General features: G+C 43.1%; 1 protein-coding gene across 1 annotated transcript in view; it reads right to left on the bottom strand.

Annotated features, from left to right (window-relative positions):
* Positions 1 to 12,467, bottom strand: part of KLHL7 (kelch like family member 7) — a 94,255-nt gene extending 81,788 nt beyond the window's left edge. Inside the window, exons 1-3 of the mRNA XM_030201796.1 lie at positions 12,150 to 12,467; positions 5,518 to 5,620; positions 3,529 to 3,622 (exon numbers count right to left, since the gene is read on the bottom strand). Of these exons, the coding sequence (XP_030057656.1) occupies positions 3,529 to 3,622; positions 5,518 to 5,620; positions 12,150 to 12,272 (320 nt within the window). The 5' untranslated portion in view covers positions 12,273 to 12,467. The remainder of the gene's footprint in view (positions 1 to 3,528; positions 3,623 to 5,517; positions 5,621 to 12,149) is intronic.
* Between the last annotated feature and the right edge of the window lie 608 nt (positions 12,468 to 13,075).

The raw sequence follows: 13,075 nt of genomic DNA, 5'->3' as shown, positions 1-13,075 counted from the left end.
AAGTCCAGTATTGATCTAGACGCTCTCTCTGAGCCTGTTGGCACCTCTAAAAGGGGCACAGTGGCATTATAACATGTTATAAATCTGTCCGGTAACCAGCTTCACCCCCTGAGATGAAGTGCATATGTTCTCTGCTAACAGTGTCCTTGGTCAGCAAGCAGTGTCCATGGGCTGATAAAGAAACAGGAAATCTCCAAGCAGCCATTATACTCTTCAGGTTCAGGCCTGTAAGTGGACATAGACCTCAGCTGCATACACCTGGGACGCTTCTACAGGACATGAAATGAAACTGAAAAGGAGGTAAGCTTAAAAGAAACATCAGGAAATATTTTTTCACCAAAAAGGTGGTGGATGCCTGGAATATCCTCCTGGGGAAAGTGGTTTGGAATCCTTTCACTGGTTTTATCCGAAAGGCGTAGGATAAACACCAAAGACCTCTATCTAGCAGAGGATAGGATCAAAGGAAAACAAATGGCAGAGGGATGTAATCTGCATGGAGAAACAGGTACAATCCTAAGCAAAGACAGAGGTGGCCACCTGCATGTTCTGCACTAGAGTGGACCATGCTAGTCTTTCTCTGCTGTCTGTTACTATGACTGCCACCTTTGTCACTAGCAGTTTCATACAAGGTGTGTTCAGAGAAAAAGGCATCGTTGATAAGACGTTAAAAACTTCTGCTCGGTGTGCTGCGGCGGCTAAGAAAGTGCACAGAACGTTGGGTATTATTAGGAAAGGGATGGAAAACAAACACAAGGATGTTATAATGCCATTGTATCGCTCCATGGTGCGACCGCACCTCGAATATTGTGTCCAATTCTGGTCGCCGCATCTTAAAAAAGATATAAAGGAATTGGAGAAAGTGCAGAGAAGGGCGACGAAAATGATAAAAGGGATAGACCGACTTCCTTATGAGGAAAGACTGAGAAGGTTAGGGCTCTTCAGCTTGGAGAAAAAGCGGCTGAGGGGTGATATGATAGAAGGCTACAAAATAATGAGCGGAGTAGAGCGGACAGATGTGAAGCGTCTGTTTACACTTTCAAACAACAATAGAACCAGAGGACATAAGATGAAGCTAGAATATGGCAGATTTAAAACAAACAAGAGAAAGTTTTTCTTTACTTAGCGTGTAGTTGAACTCTGTAACTTGTTGCCGGAAAATGTAGTGACAGCAAACGGCCTTACGGAGTTTAAAGGGGGTTTGGACAGATTCCTGAGGGAAAAGTCCATTGAACATTATTAAAAAAAAAAGAAATTAGGGTCTTGCCGGGTTCTTGGGGCCTGGATTGGCCGCTGTCGGGGACAGGATGCTGGGCTTGATGGACCCTTGGTCTTTTCCCAATATGGCGGTTCTTATGTTCACTAGTGGGTGAAGTAGAAGCGAACCAAATTTTGGTTTTGGCACCAGAACTTTGGCTGAAAATGCTAACACATTTTTGGCAGAAACAAACGCCCCAGTCTATGCTAGTGCCACCGCAAGCCTGGGTCCCCCCCCCCCCCCCCCCCAACAAAAAAATCCCATCCTCTTGGGCTACCTGCAAACTACGCCCTTTCCCCTCTTTCACCGGTAGGTCCTCCAAAGGAATGCCCTCTAAAAGCCCTGTTGGTCTAGTGGCCTCTTCAGAGCAGGAGCGATCCTGAGTCGCTCCTGTTCCCACCTGCAGCACAGTGAAAATGGCAACCACAAATTCCCACTGCAGCTTGCGAGACTGCCATGGGAGGTCACAGATTGGAAATGGCATGAGCAGGAATGACTGGGGATTGCTCCTGCTTATGCCAGTTACAATCCCAAAATAGTGGCTGCTACTTTCTGCAGCAGTCTTGCAAGCTGTTGCGGGAATTTGTAGCCACCATTTTCACTATGCAGCGGGCGGGAACAACTCAGGATTGCTTCTGCTCTGGAGGCTACTAGACCACCATGGCTTTTAGAGGGTAGGCACATAGAGGACCTACAGGTGAGGGGTGGGAGCAGGGCAAAGTTAGTGGGCAGGCCAGATTTTTGTCACAGGAGGGGGGTAGCCTGGGAATGGGCTTGCAATGGCAGCAGCAGCAGCGACATGGTTTTAGTTGAAACCGAGTGGCAAATTTTGGCCACAAATTTGGTTTTGCTGAAACTGAATACCCTGGCAAGAGCAAATAAGAAAACCAATAGCACAGAGATTGTATTACAACTGTACCAAGCTATAACTGTGCCCTATGTGACTTACCCACCAGAATCTCTCCTCACTTCACTACCAGTGAGAGGAAACAATAGACTTTGCTGCACCACTTGCACAGCTCCTGGTATGGAACTGGATGGCATTGTGGTACTTAGCAAAAAAGAAAGTAAGTAAGTGAGGACCAATACAGTTCCAACGCAAGGGTAAAAAGAACATTTTATTAGTTGGACTCGATGAAGGTCTACATTTCGATGTAGGGGTGCCTGCCTCAGGAGTAAATAAATCTATGACCATATAAACAACAAAATTAATAAATATACAAAATAAATACAAGAAGTCAACCAATATGCATATAGGGCCTCTTATCAAGCCGCACTAGCGGCTCCCGGTGCGGTAATGTCGACAAAGCCCATTCGCTTTGAAAGGGTTCTTTCAGCGTTGCCAACTGGGAACCGCTAGCACATCTTGATAAAGAGGCCCATAATAAACTACAAAAACAAAAAGAAAATACATATAAAAAGGAGACCAAGATGCAAATGCGCCAAAAATTACAATGGTTGTATAAAATTCACAGGACAAGTGATGAGTGCTGGAAATGCCTAATATCAGAAACATTAAAAAAGGATACATAAAATAATCATGTCAAAAAAAGAATAAAACATACCAATCCAGATGGGTATGGATACCAGTGCACAAAAACATTTTACAAGGCATGTAAACAACTAAAAGAAGTATCACAGCGCTATATTAGTAGAGCAAAACATCTAGAAAAAAAATCATAGCATACAGTACATTAAAGTATATAATTATATATGCACATTTCAATACACACAAAGTACAACGTGCATAAACCCCTACAAATATCATCATACAATTATAAGGTGATGCAATAAAATGTTAGATATGAGAACCAATGTGAAAATGTACATATTTGCAGAGTACAGAATGAAAATGCAATCTTTTGAAAACTTTTTGTGATGATGTGGTGATGATGTGGATACCATGTGAAGCGGTTGACAACTAAGTGTCTATAACTTCTGTCTAGTACACCTGACACTGCATTACTAGAACTTAAAGAAGGGAACCGCTCAGATACACATATGTATCCTGAAATAACTCTTTATATTCATAAGTGATGTCAGCTGCTGCATTTTCATGGTTGTGAGGACTAATTTGATTCCAACACCATAGAAACAGGAAGCACAACCTCTCTGTACTACAGCAGGCTGCCTCAGTCCATCTACACACACACCCCTATAATTCACTGAAGAGAGAGAGAGAGAAATATTTTGTAAAAGCTCACAGGAGGAACCCGCTGTACTCAGCATCACTCCTGCCTCAGGCAGAGTAAGGCTTATAACATCAAGAGTACCTGGCAGTGTAAGCAAACTCCACAAGCTGCTCTATAATATCAGGCTCTGCATCCTTTAATTCCACTTCAAAGGACTTTGATTCCAGCATATTTGCTGCAAGGGAAAAAAAAATATCAACCATCAGGATGTTCACAATGTTTTTTTGTATTTACTGTCCAAAGTAACTCACTTTTTCTACTACTGTTTACGGATGCTCATAAGTTTTAATTAATGTTCTAATCAGCCACGCTGTTATACACGTAAAAAGCAGTATATGAATGTTTCACAATGTCTAGTTTCTTAATTAATGGCAAGGCAGCTTTCTAAATGTTTGATTACATCACAACATGTTCTGACCTGTTTCCTTATAAAGAAAACAGAGAGCGATTCCAAGCATAGGTAATAGCCGTAGGGCTTGACACATGGGAGCCAGAGCTTAGGCAGAGCTCTACCGTCTGTAGTACAATCTGATTGATAGGGTCAAAAGTTATTATGAGGGAGGAACACAGAGACAGACATGATGATTTTAGAAGACACTTCCCCATTAAAAAACCAAAACAGACTGGTTCTGCTAGCTCAGAGGTGCCCTGAACCTACAGCCGCTTCACTCCTTATTCCAGTTCTGTGTATAAGGCACTGATAATGCATGAAAAAAACAGAAAAATGGGCAGAGACCCACAAGCGCATGCTAGGGAGAACAACTGAACCACATGGACTCCAAGCCTGAATCTGGATAAAACTGACTTGATTTGTGTAGCACTTGGGATAACAAACACAGAAGCAGTTCTGATCAAATTCCACTTTCCTTTAAATTTAGTGGCTCCAGATAAGGAAAGAAAAGGACAGTGCATCTGCCTGCTTTTCATGCTCTTCAGGTTAGTAATAAGGCTTCCATTGAGGTACTCTGCTACTGAAAAACATTTCAGACTGCAGGCCTGTCAGACTGCAAAACTGCACGCTGATTTTTCATGGTTTATATGTTTCTTATTGGAGACTGGGCCACTAGTCCTTTAGGTTGGTATCTGGCCTCACACTTCTGTGAATGCTTGAAACAGGGAACCAGCAGATAACTGCAGCTGCTTTCAGTAAACAGCATTTACTCTTCTTCAGTTCCAAGAAAACACTCCTAACAGTAAAACAAACCCTCCAGTATCTGCCTCCTTTAGAATCAGTGCAAATCTTTTTTTAGGTTTGTGTTGTTGGAGAGGAGTAGCCTAATGGTTAATGCAGCAGCCTGAAAATCTGGGGAACTGGGTTTGATTCCTACTGCAGTTCCTTGTGACTCTGGGCAACTCAACCCTCCATTGCCCCAGGTACAAAAATTATAAGAACCTGACCTGTATATAATATGTAAACCACTCTGACTGTAATCCACCCCCATAGAAGTCTTGCTCAAGTCTTCAGGGGCCCTTGATCAAGGCTAACTGTGAAGTCCTCTACAAATATTCACAACAAAAATTCTTATTCACAGTTAACACATTAATCAAACCCAAGGTCTTCCAAAAGATGTGTGCAAAATGCAACCGAGATCATGCAGACATTTCTAATGCTAACCAGTATCACAGCAACCAAACAGTACCAAGGGGGCATGGGGGAGAACTGGGTAACCGAGAAACAAAAGTAACTGCTATACCAGGAACAAATAATACCCCATAATTTGTGCGCTTCCTGCTCAAAGCTTTTGGATCTGTGTTCACATCTAAAAATCTCTTTTGCTGTAGGGTTTCAAATTAGTATAACAAACCATAAGATGTTGAAATCTGATCATCTCAGGGAAATGAAAACTAAAGCACAAAAAAAAGAGGTTTTAATGAGTTCTGTTGGAACAAACAATTTGTAATACAACAGTCCAAACCCCATCCTTTTATGTGAAAAAAATTAAAGTTACAGAAGTTCAGACACGTAACCTTTGGACCCATGACATGAAAAATTGGCCACTCTCAACATTTTGGATCTGGTACTTTAGTCACCTTTCCCCAGAGATGGTCACAAATTTAAAAATTACTTACTGGTAAACATCAGATTGAAAAAGTGACTGGCTGCAGCCAGGACTACACGATGAGCTGCAATCTTTCTCTCTTGGACCATGAGGATGACGTCGCACAGAGTCTTCTGCTTGCAGGATACAGGAAGAAAAGCAAGAACAAATAAAAGAATTAGTTTAGAGACAATTCTCTGGGGAGAAAAAAAACATAAATCTAACTCCTCCCCCCCCCCCCCCCCCCCCCTCCAAATTTCTACTTCTGTTGCATTTCCCTAGACACTGCCTGAACTGAAAACACTGGGATATCTGGTTCCCATAGGCCACTACAGCTAGTACGAACCAAATACCAAAAATCTTAGCTAGAAGAAATGCCCACCCCCCTCCCCACCCCCGAATGGGCCTACAAATCATGAGCGGTTGTGTGCTGACTGAACAAGTACAATGTAGTACACTAACAAAATAAAGTTGCTTTTAGAAGTGAGAAATACTGAAAACACTGAAGGCAAACAAGAATGCCCCTTCATGACTGACCATGTCACCATTTTACTAAGAAGTCTCTTGTAGGCCTATTTTGGCATTCAGAAGCCACAGAGAAAACTGTTAAAAACAAAATGGTAATAAAAAGATGTGCCCTGTCAACACCCTGTATAGTAGCCAACTTTTCAAACTGATCATGTATGCTAAACTCAACACACAGGACACAGTGTAAAAATCTGCTCAACACTGGGGGTGTTCAAGTATGGCATCTATGCCTGTACGTGACTTGCCTTTGGACTGAGGAACATACAGGTCCGTGTTACAATAACACAATTGCTCTCTTGCCCAGTTTCAGGACTGATGCTCAGTGGGCTCACAACAGGCAGCTGGACTCCAAGGGTAATTTTATAACTTTATTTTTTCTGTGGGTAAACCTTGTTTTACCCTCAGAAAAGAACTTTCACAAAATTACTCCATGGTGACCCTGTATATTCATGTTTAAGTGTGTAATTTGTGTGGAACACGAATACACAGGCACAAGTAGACTTCACATGCTCACATTTAAGCTTGTTCTGAAGCAGGTATAAATGTGTATGGGTACATTTCCACCACAATTCTGACAGGGTTTGAGAGGCTATTCTATAAAGACATATAGGGAAGGAAGGGAAAGGACTTTGGATTTAGCTCAAACCTAGTTAGTTCAAGGTGAGCCTGAAGGGCTTACAATCTCAGGGGAATTAAACCCAAATGCTGAAACATGGCCATGCAGGGCCTTTGTTGAATAATAAACACTGTTTTGCCATACTGGTGTTCCACTATTTTTAGTATTTAGATTTATTTTATTTTAGATTTTGCTCACACCTTTTTCAGTAGTAGCTCAAGGTGAGTTACATTCAGATACCACTGGGTAGTTCTCTGTCCCTGGAGGGCTCACAATCTAAGTTTGTACCTGAGGCAATGGAGGGTTAAGTGACTTGCCCAAGATCACAAGGAGCAGCAGTGGGATTTGAACTGGTCACCTCTGGATGTCAAGTCTAGTGCTCTAACCACTAGGCTACTCCTCCACTCCTATTTCTCGACTGCTCTGGTAATCTTTGCGAGGCAGGTGTCATCAAATTGACAGGCGCTTATGTGCACTAGCGCTATTCCATAAGGTAGCACGTAACTGTGAGAGTTGATGTACATGTGGGTGGAGCATGGACAGCCACAGGTGTGTCCCACAGGTGCATTAATTTACAGAATACTATAAATTATGTGCCTCAGTTATTGTTTCTGATCACAGGGGCACAATTTTGAAGATCTGACATTTGTAGTGCTGGAAGTAATTTGCCTTTCACCAAGGGGAAGTGACTTGGATGCCAGTCTACGATACAAAGAATGACATTGGATACACTTTTTGGGCACGTTAATGTTGCGTGGCCTTAATAGAACATGCGATGGTTAGTTTTTCTTCCTCCCCCCCCCCCCCCCCCCCCCCCAAGAGTTTCTTCTTTTTTTTTTTATACTGTGTTGATTAGTCACCCCTTCGGTTGGGTTGCTTTTAAACAATAATTTTTGAAGTTTTTGTAGTTTTTGCTTGGCGGATTGTTTTTCCCACCGCTTAAATCATTTTGTACGACACAATTATGTTTGTACGTGGGGGTTTAAAGGACCTTACATCTGTGGGCACGCTGCGTCCTAAGTTTGAATAGAGAGCATTTTTCACCAGTTGTTGCTCTTCAGCGACTTTGAATATAAGCACATTTAGATTGATTTTGTTACATATATGTTCGTAAATTCAGTGGTTATTCTTACTGATTTTATGTTTTTATTGTAAATTGTGCGACTGCTTGTTTATAACCCCAGATGCAGGTCTTTGATTGACAGAAACGCCATTATCTTGAGTGGGCGTTAGGTGACATGGAGGGGCATAATTGAACGAAAACGTCTATCTCCATGGGCGTTTATCTCCGAGAACGGGTCCGTGAAGGGGCGGACCAAACCGTATTTTCGAAAAAAATAGACGTCCATGTTTATTCGACAATTTGTGAGCTGGGCGTTTTTGTTTTTCAGTGATAATGGAAAATGAAAGTGCCCAGCTCAAAAACGAATAAATCCAAGGCATTTGTTCGTGGGAGGGGCCAGGATTCGTAGTGCACTGGTCCCCCTCACATGCCAGGGCACCAACCGGGCACCCTAGGGGGCACTTTTACAAAAACAAAAAAAAAGGTAAAAGAGCTCCCAGGTGCATAGCACCCTTCCCTTGTGTGTTGAGCCCCCCAAATCCCCCTCAAAACCCACTGCCCACAAGTCTACACCATTACTATAGCCCTAAGGGGTGAAGGGGGGCACCTACATGTGGGTACAGTGGGTTTGGGGGGGGTTGGACGACTAAGCATTAAGCAGCACAATTGTAACAGGTAGGTGGGGATGGGCCTGGGTCCACCTGCCTGAAGTCCACTGCACCTCCTAACAACTGCTCCAGGGACCTGCATACTGCTGCCAGGGAGGTGGGTATGACATTTGAGGGTGAAAATAAAAAGTTGTGAAACATCATTTTTTGTGGTGGGAGGGGGTTAGTGACCACTGGGGGAGTCAGGGGAGGTCATCCCCGATTCCCTCTGGGGGTAATCTGGTCATTTAGGGCACTTTTTGGGGCCTTATTCGTGAAAAAACAGGGTCCAGGAAAAGTGCCCTAAATTCTAGCTACAAACGCATACTTTTTTTCCATTATTGGCGAAAGGCGCCCATCTCTCCTCGGCCGATAACCACGCCCCAGTTCCACCTTCGCCACGCCTCCGACACGCCCCCGTCAACTTTGTACGCTTCCGCGATGGAGTGCAGTTGAAAACGTCCAAAATCGGCTTTCCATTATACCGCGTTATTCATTTTTGTGAGATAAACGTCCATCTCCCGATTTAGGTCGGAACTTGGGCATTTTTCTCATTCGATTATAAGCAGGATAATCGCAGGTGGCACAACTAAAGATAAGTGGTCGCATTATTGACACTTTTGACACCACTGATTTTTTTAATACTTTGATACTGAATAAAATGCAGTAAGATGAATTATAGGGACACTGGCAAATGATTGACACTACAACATAAGCTTTGTCCTGAAATAGCTGAGTGCTATAAGAGGTTTTACAGCTTTCTTGGCTTCTTCAAACCCAAAACGGTGCATAGTCAATTTATTTCATTGGAAACATACTTATTGTTCAATATTAGTGGAAATAATACAACTGATTTCATTTTTTCTCTTTTAAAACGAGAAATTATTTAACAATACAAACACTTGAGTCTCTAATCCAATTCCCACTGATTCATGGGCGGATGCATTCCAACTAAAGCTAAATGCAGAAAAAACACAATCAAGCTCATTTTCAAAGCACTTAGCCTCCCAAAGTTCCATAGAAACCTATGGAACTTTGGAAGGCTAAGTGCTTTGAAAATATGCCTCTATGTCTCATCCTGTCCTCACAATACAACACAAACAAACCCAATACCATAAACACCCCAGATTATACACTTAAGGTCTCAGAGAGCCTGAAAATTCTGGGAGTCACAATTGACTGAAATCTCACATTGGAAGACCATGCGAAAAATACAGCAAAGAAAATGTTCTACTCAATTTTGGAAACTTAAAAGAATCAAACCTTTCTTCCCAAGGGAAGTATTCCGCAGCCTAGTACAATCGATGGTGCTAAGCCATCTAGATTACTGCAACGCCATTTATGCCAGATGCAAAGAGCAAATCATCAAGAAGCTACAAACCGCTCAAAACACAGCAGCCAGACTCATATTTGGGAAAACGAAATACGAAAGCGCAAAACCCCTAAGAGAAAAACTACACTGGCTTCCACTAAAAGAAAGAATTACGTTCAAAGTTTGCACCCTGGTCCATAAAATCATCTACGGGGAAGCCCCTGCCTACATGTCAGACCTAATAGACTTGCCTACTAGAAATGCAAAAAGATCATCACGCACGTTCCTCAATCTCCATTATCCTAACTGTAAAGGACTGAAATATAAATCCATATACGCAACCAGTTTCTCATACATATGCACACAGATATGGAATACACTACCAAAGGCCATAAAAACAACACAAGACCTAACCATCTTCCGAAGGCTACTGAAAACGGACCTTTTCAAGAAGGCATACCATAAACATCCATCTTAAATACTAAATATTAATACTATACTTGATCTATACAAGATGAACTTTTATCGCTCGACTGCCTAATCTCTATGATACTAATGATCAAGCATTACCACTCTAAACTGTATGTCGAATAGGGTCTCCCTATAGTCGACGATCTAATGTATGGTACAATCTAATCTATTACTTAGAGACATTATTACATCACATTAATGTATTTTTCCTTATCATGTATGTCTGCAAATAGTATTTACTAACACCATGAGCTATCCCATTTAAATCATGTTCCATGTATGTCTCCACGTATGTATGCACCCTAACGCAATACCATTCGTAATCCTGTTACAAGGAAATGGCAACCGCCATTCCGGCAAATGTAAGCCACATTGAGCCTGCAAATTGGTGGGAAAATGTGGGACACAAATGCTACAAATAAATAAATAGATAAAACCCCAATTTCACAGGCTTCACTCCTTTTGAATAAATATACTAAGAGGAGTCATTCCAAAGGAAAAAACTTTAGGAGCCATACCCGGAACTCTAGGAAAACAATAATCTCGATATTAATCATCTGTAATAATATTCATTTTGTTCAAATTTTTCTGGTCTATTATCATCTTCAAAATCTTAACTATTTCCTACTCCTGTAGAATTTCATTTGCCATATCAATTTTTCATTCTCAAAGGATTCATTAGATTATCCATGTGGCTCCCTAATAAGTTTATAGTAGAAGCAAACTTATTTACTACCACTGTTAGGTCCTGGAGCGCCATCCAGATGATATTCAATGTAACCTCCACGGGAGCCAAAAACTCCAAGCTGATAGCTCTTGCGGGTTTAGGAGTGGCACCACCGACCCGCGTTCAGCTGTAAACGACTTCAGTTTCAGCATACACTCCTAACTCACTCCTCCACTCCTTTGGACATGGTGGTTAAATGATTCGGGAGCGATGAAGTTGTTTCCAGGTCCAAGAGCGTCGACGCTCCTTCACCGGCGCTAATCAAAGGACTCACCAACCCAGTCATCTGTGGGCAGCTCCTCACGCAGCGGTCCCACACTTGCTGCACAGGGGACAAAACGCTGGCCATCGGCAGCTGACTCCCAATTGTCCCCTTCCTCTCAGTTAAGGTAACTGCAATTGCAGAGAGGAAATTTCAAATAAACAACGTCAGAACTTCAGAGGTCAGCTGGGCCACTGAACGTACGAGCTTAGGGTCGCCATCCTTCCACTCTCCCTAGTTGGGCCACTCTTTGTCTGGTTTCTCCTCAGAGGCCTGTCTGATATGGGTAACCCTTCAGCATAGCCCTCTGTGTTACTGAAACATATAAGCCCCTCCACCACTACAAGGTGGTGCCCCTCTGGAGGGGGTGTCTTCTATTTTTATTGTCATATGTTGAAGAGTTGTGGGAGTTTTTCAGGATCTGCTATATGCTACATTTCTCCTTATCCCCTTTAATAATTCTTATGCAAGGGTGGGTGTGCCTTTTTTCCCTTAGTGTACATCCTTCTGCCATGGCACACACGGACGACAACACCAAAGTAAACACCAACCTATGTAACAAGCACTAGTTCGGAGTGGCCCGTAACTTCAATCGTTACAATATAAGCAAATTATCTGCCACTGCCCCTGGTACAAAATAAGTACCTGAATATATGTAAACCGCTTTGAATGTAGTTGCAAAAAAACTCAGAAAGGCGGTATATCAAGTCCCATTTCCCTTACACCCAATCAGGTCTACGGGATCCAAAGCAGGGTTTGAACACCAGTGTGCTTGCGTGACATATATGAACACAGAAACATGAGAGCAAGTTGAATGTATGCAGGATAGGACTAAGGCCCTCTCAAGGGCTTTTCTACAAGACCCCGAGGCTGAGGCCAAACTACTCCACTGAAGAAGGGCTTGCAGCGAATCGGCTCTCCGGATGTCAAATGTGGTGAATGCACTAGATGATCTCCAAACTTCCTCCCACTGCCTTTCATTATGCCAGTCCATAAACAAAAGACGATAAATCCCCCTTCCCTCAGGGCGATCTCACCTGTTTGCGCATGCTGTTCATCACCCCCATGAAGCTGGCCAGCAACTTCGCTTCCTCGCGCGCCGCGAATTTCTTCTCTGTCTTCTTCTTGTTGGGATTCTTGTCCGCCCCCGAGGCTGCCATTCTCCCAAGGACGGCAGCGCGGCCGAGATGGAAGAAAGAGAAGAGGACGCGGCTCGGGGGGAAAGCCCCCGCTGCGAGCCCGGGCAAACGGGAAAAAGGAAAGGTTCACTCAATAACCGGCCCTCAGTGCCGCCATTCCACTTCTGGAAGCGACAACAAGCTCCGTTCCATTGAACATTGTTGCACGGGGCAAGGATTCCGTGCGCGCTTGCGTCACAAAACAGCGTGCGGTGACGATATAGTTGCTCCACGAGCAGTCAGCGCGAGCCATACGCACAATAACAAGGACAAGATGAGGGGGCTGAGGCTGATCATGTGAGAGAGAGAGGAGGGTACGTAAACTATCCTGTTAGCAGCTCGCGCTGTTTCCTGCATTTAGAAGAGCCGAATGCCAGTTGGGCGGGTTTTGAAAGGCGGCGGCGGGAAATTTTTGGTATGGGAGGCATTCACGATTGAACTAATAGTTCAGTCTGTTGTCATTAAACCTCATTGCTTCCGGCTTTCTTTGTGAGTTTCAAGCCTCATATTGGTGCTCCAATAGCTTTTCTCAGATTGTACGTTCCAAGCCTCACTCTTAGTTCTATCTAGGGGAAGTTTTCGGATAGTAGAATTTCGAATTAAAGTAGATACCAGTTTCCCGCCTCAGAAAAGAGAGTAGGCAGGCATTTTTTTTTTTTTTAACTAGTATTATTTTTAATAGAACCTGTAACTTTTGGGCATAGTACAGTATTGCCATACTGGGAAAGACCAAAGGTCCATCAAGCCCAGCATCCTGTTTCCAACAGTGGCCAATCCAGATCACA

The sequence above is a fragment of the Microcaecilia unicolor genome, chromosome 1, assembly GCF_901765095.1.
Source record: "Microcaecilia unicolor chromosome 1, aMicUni1.1, whole genome shotgun sequence".
In the NCBI taxonomy this organism is placed as follows: Eukaryota; Metazoa; Chordata; class Amphibia; order Gymnophiona; family Siphonopidae; genus Microcaecilia; species Microcaecilia unicolor.
The sequence above is the reverse complement of the archived record's forward strand: the minus strand, read 5'-3'. Positions and strand labels throughout refer to the sequence as shown.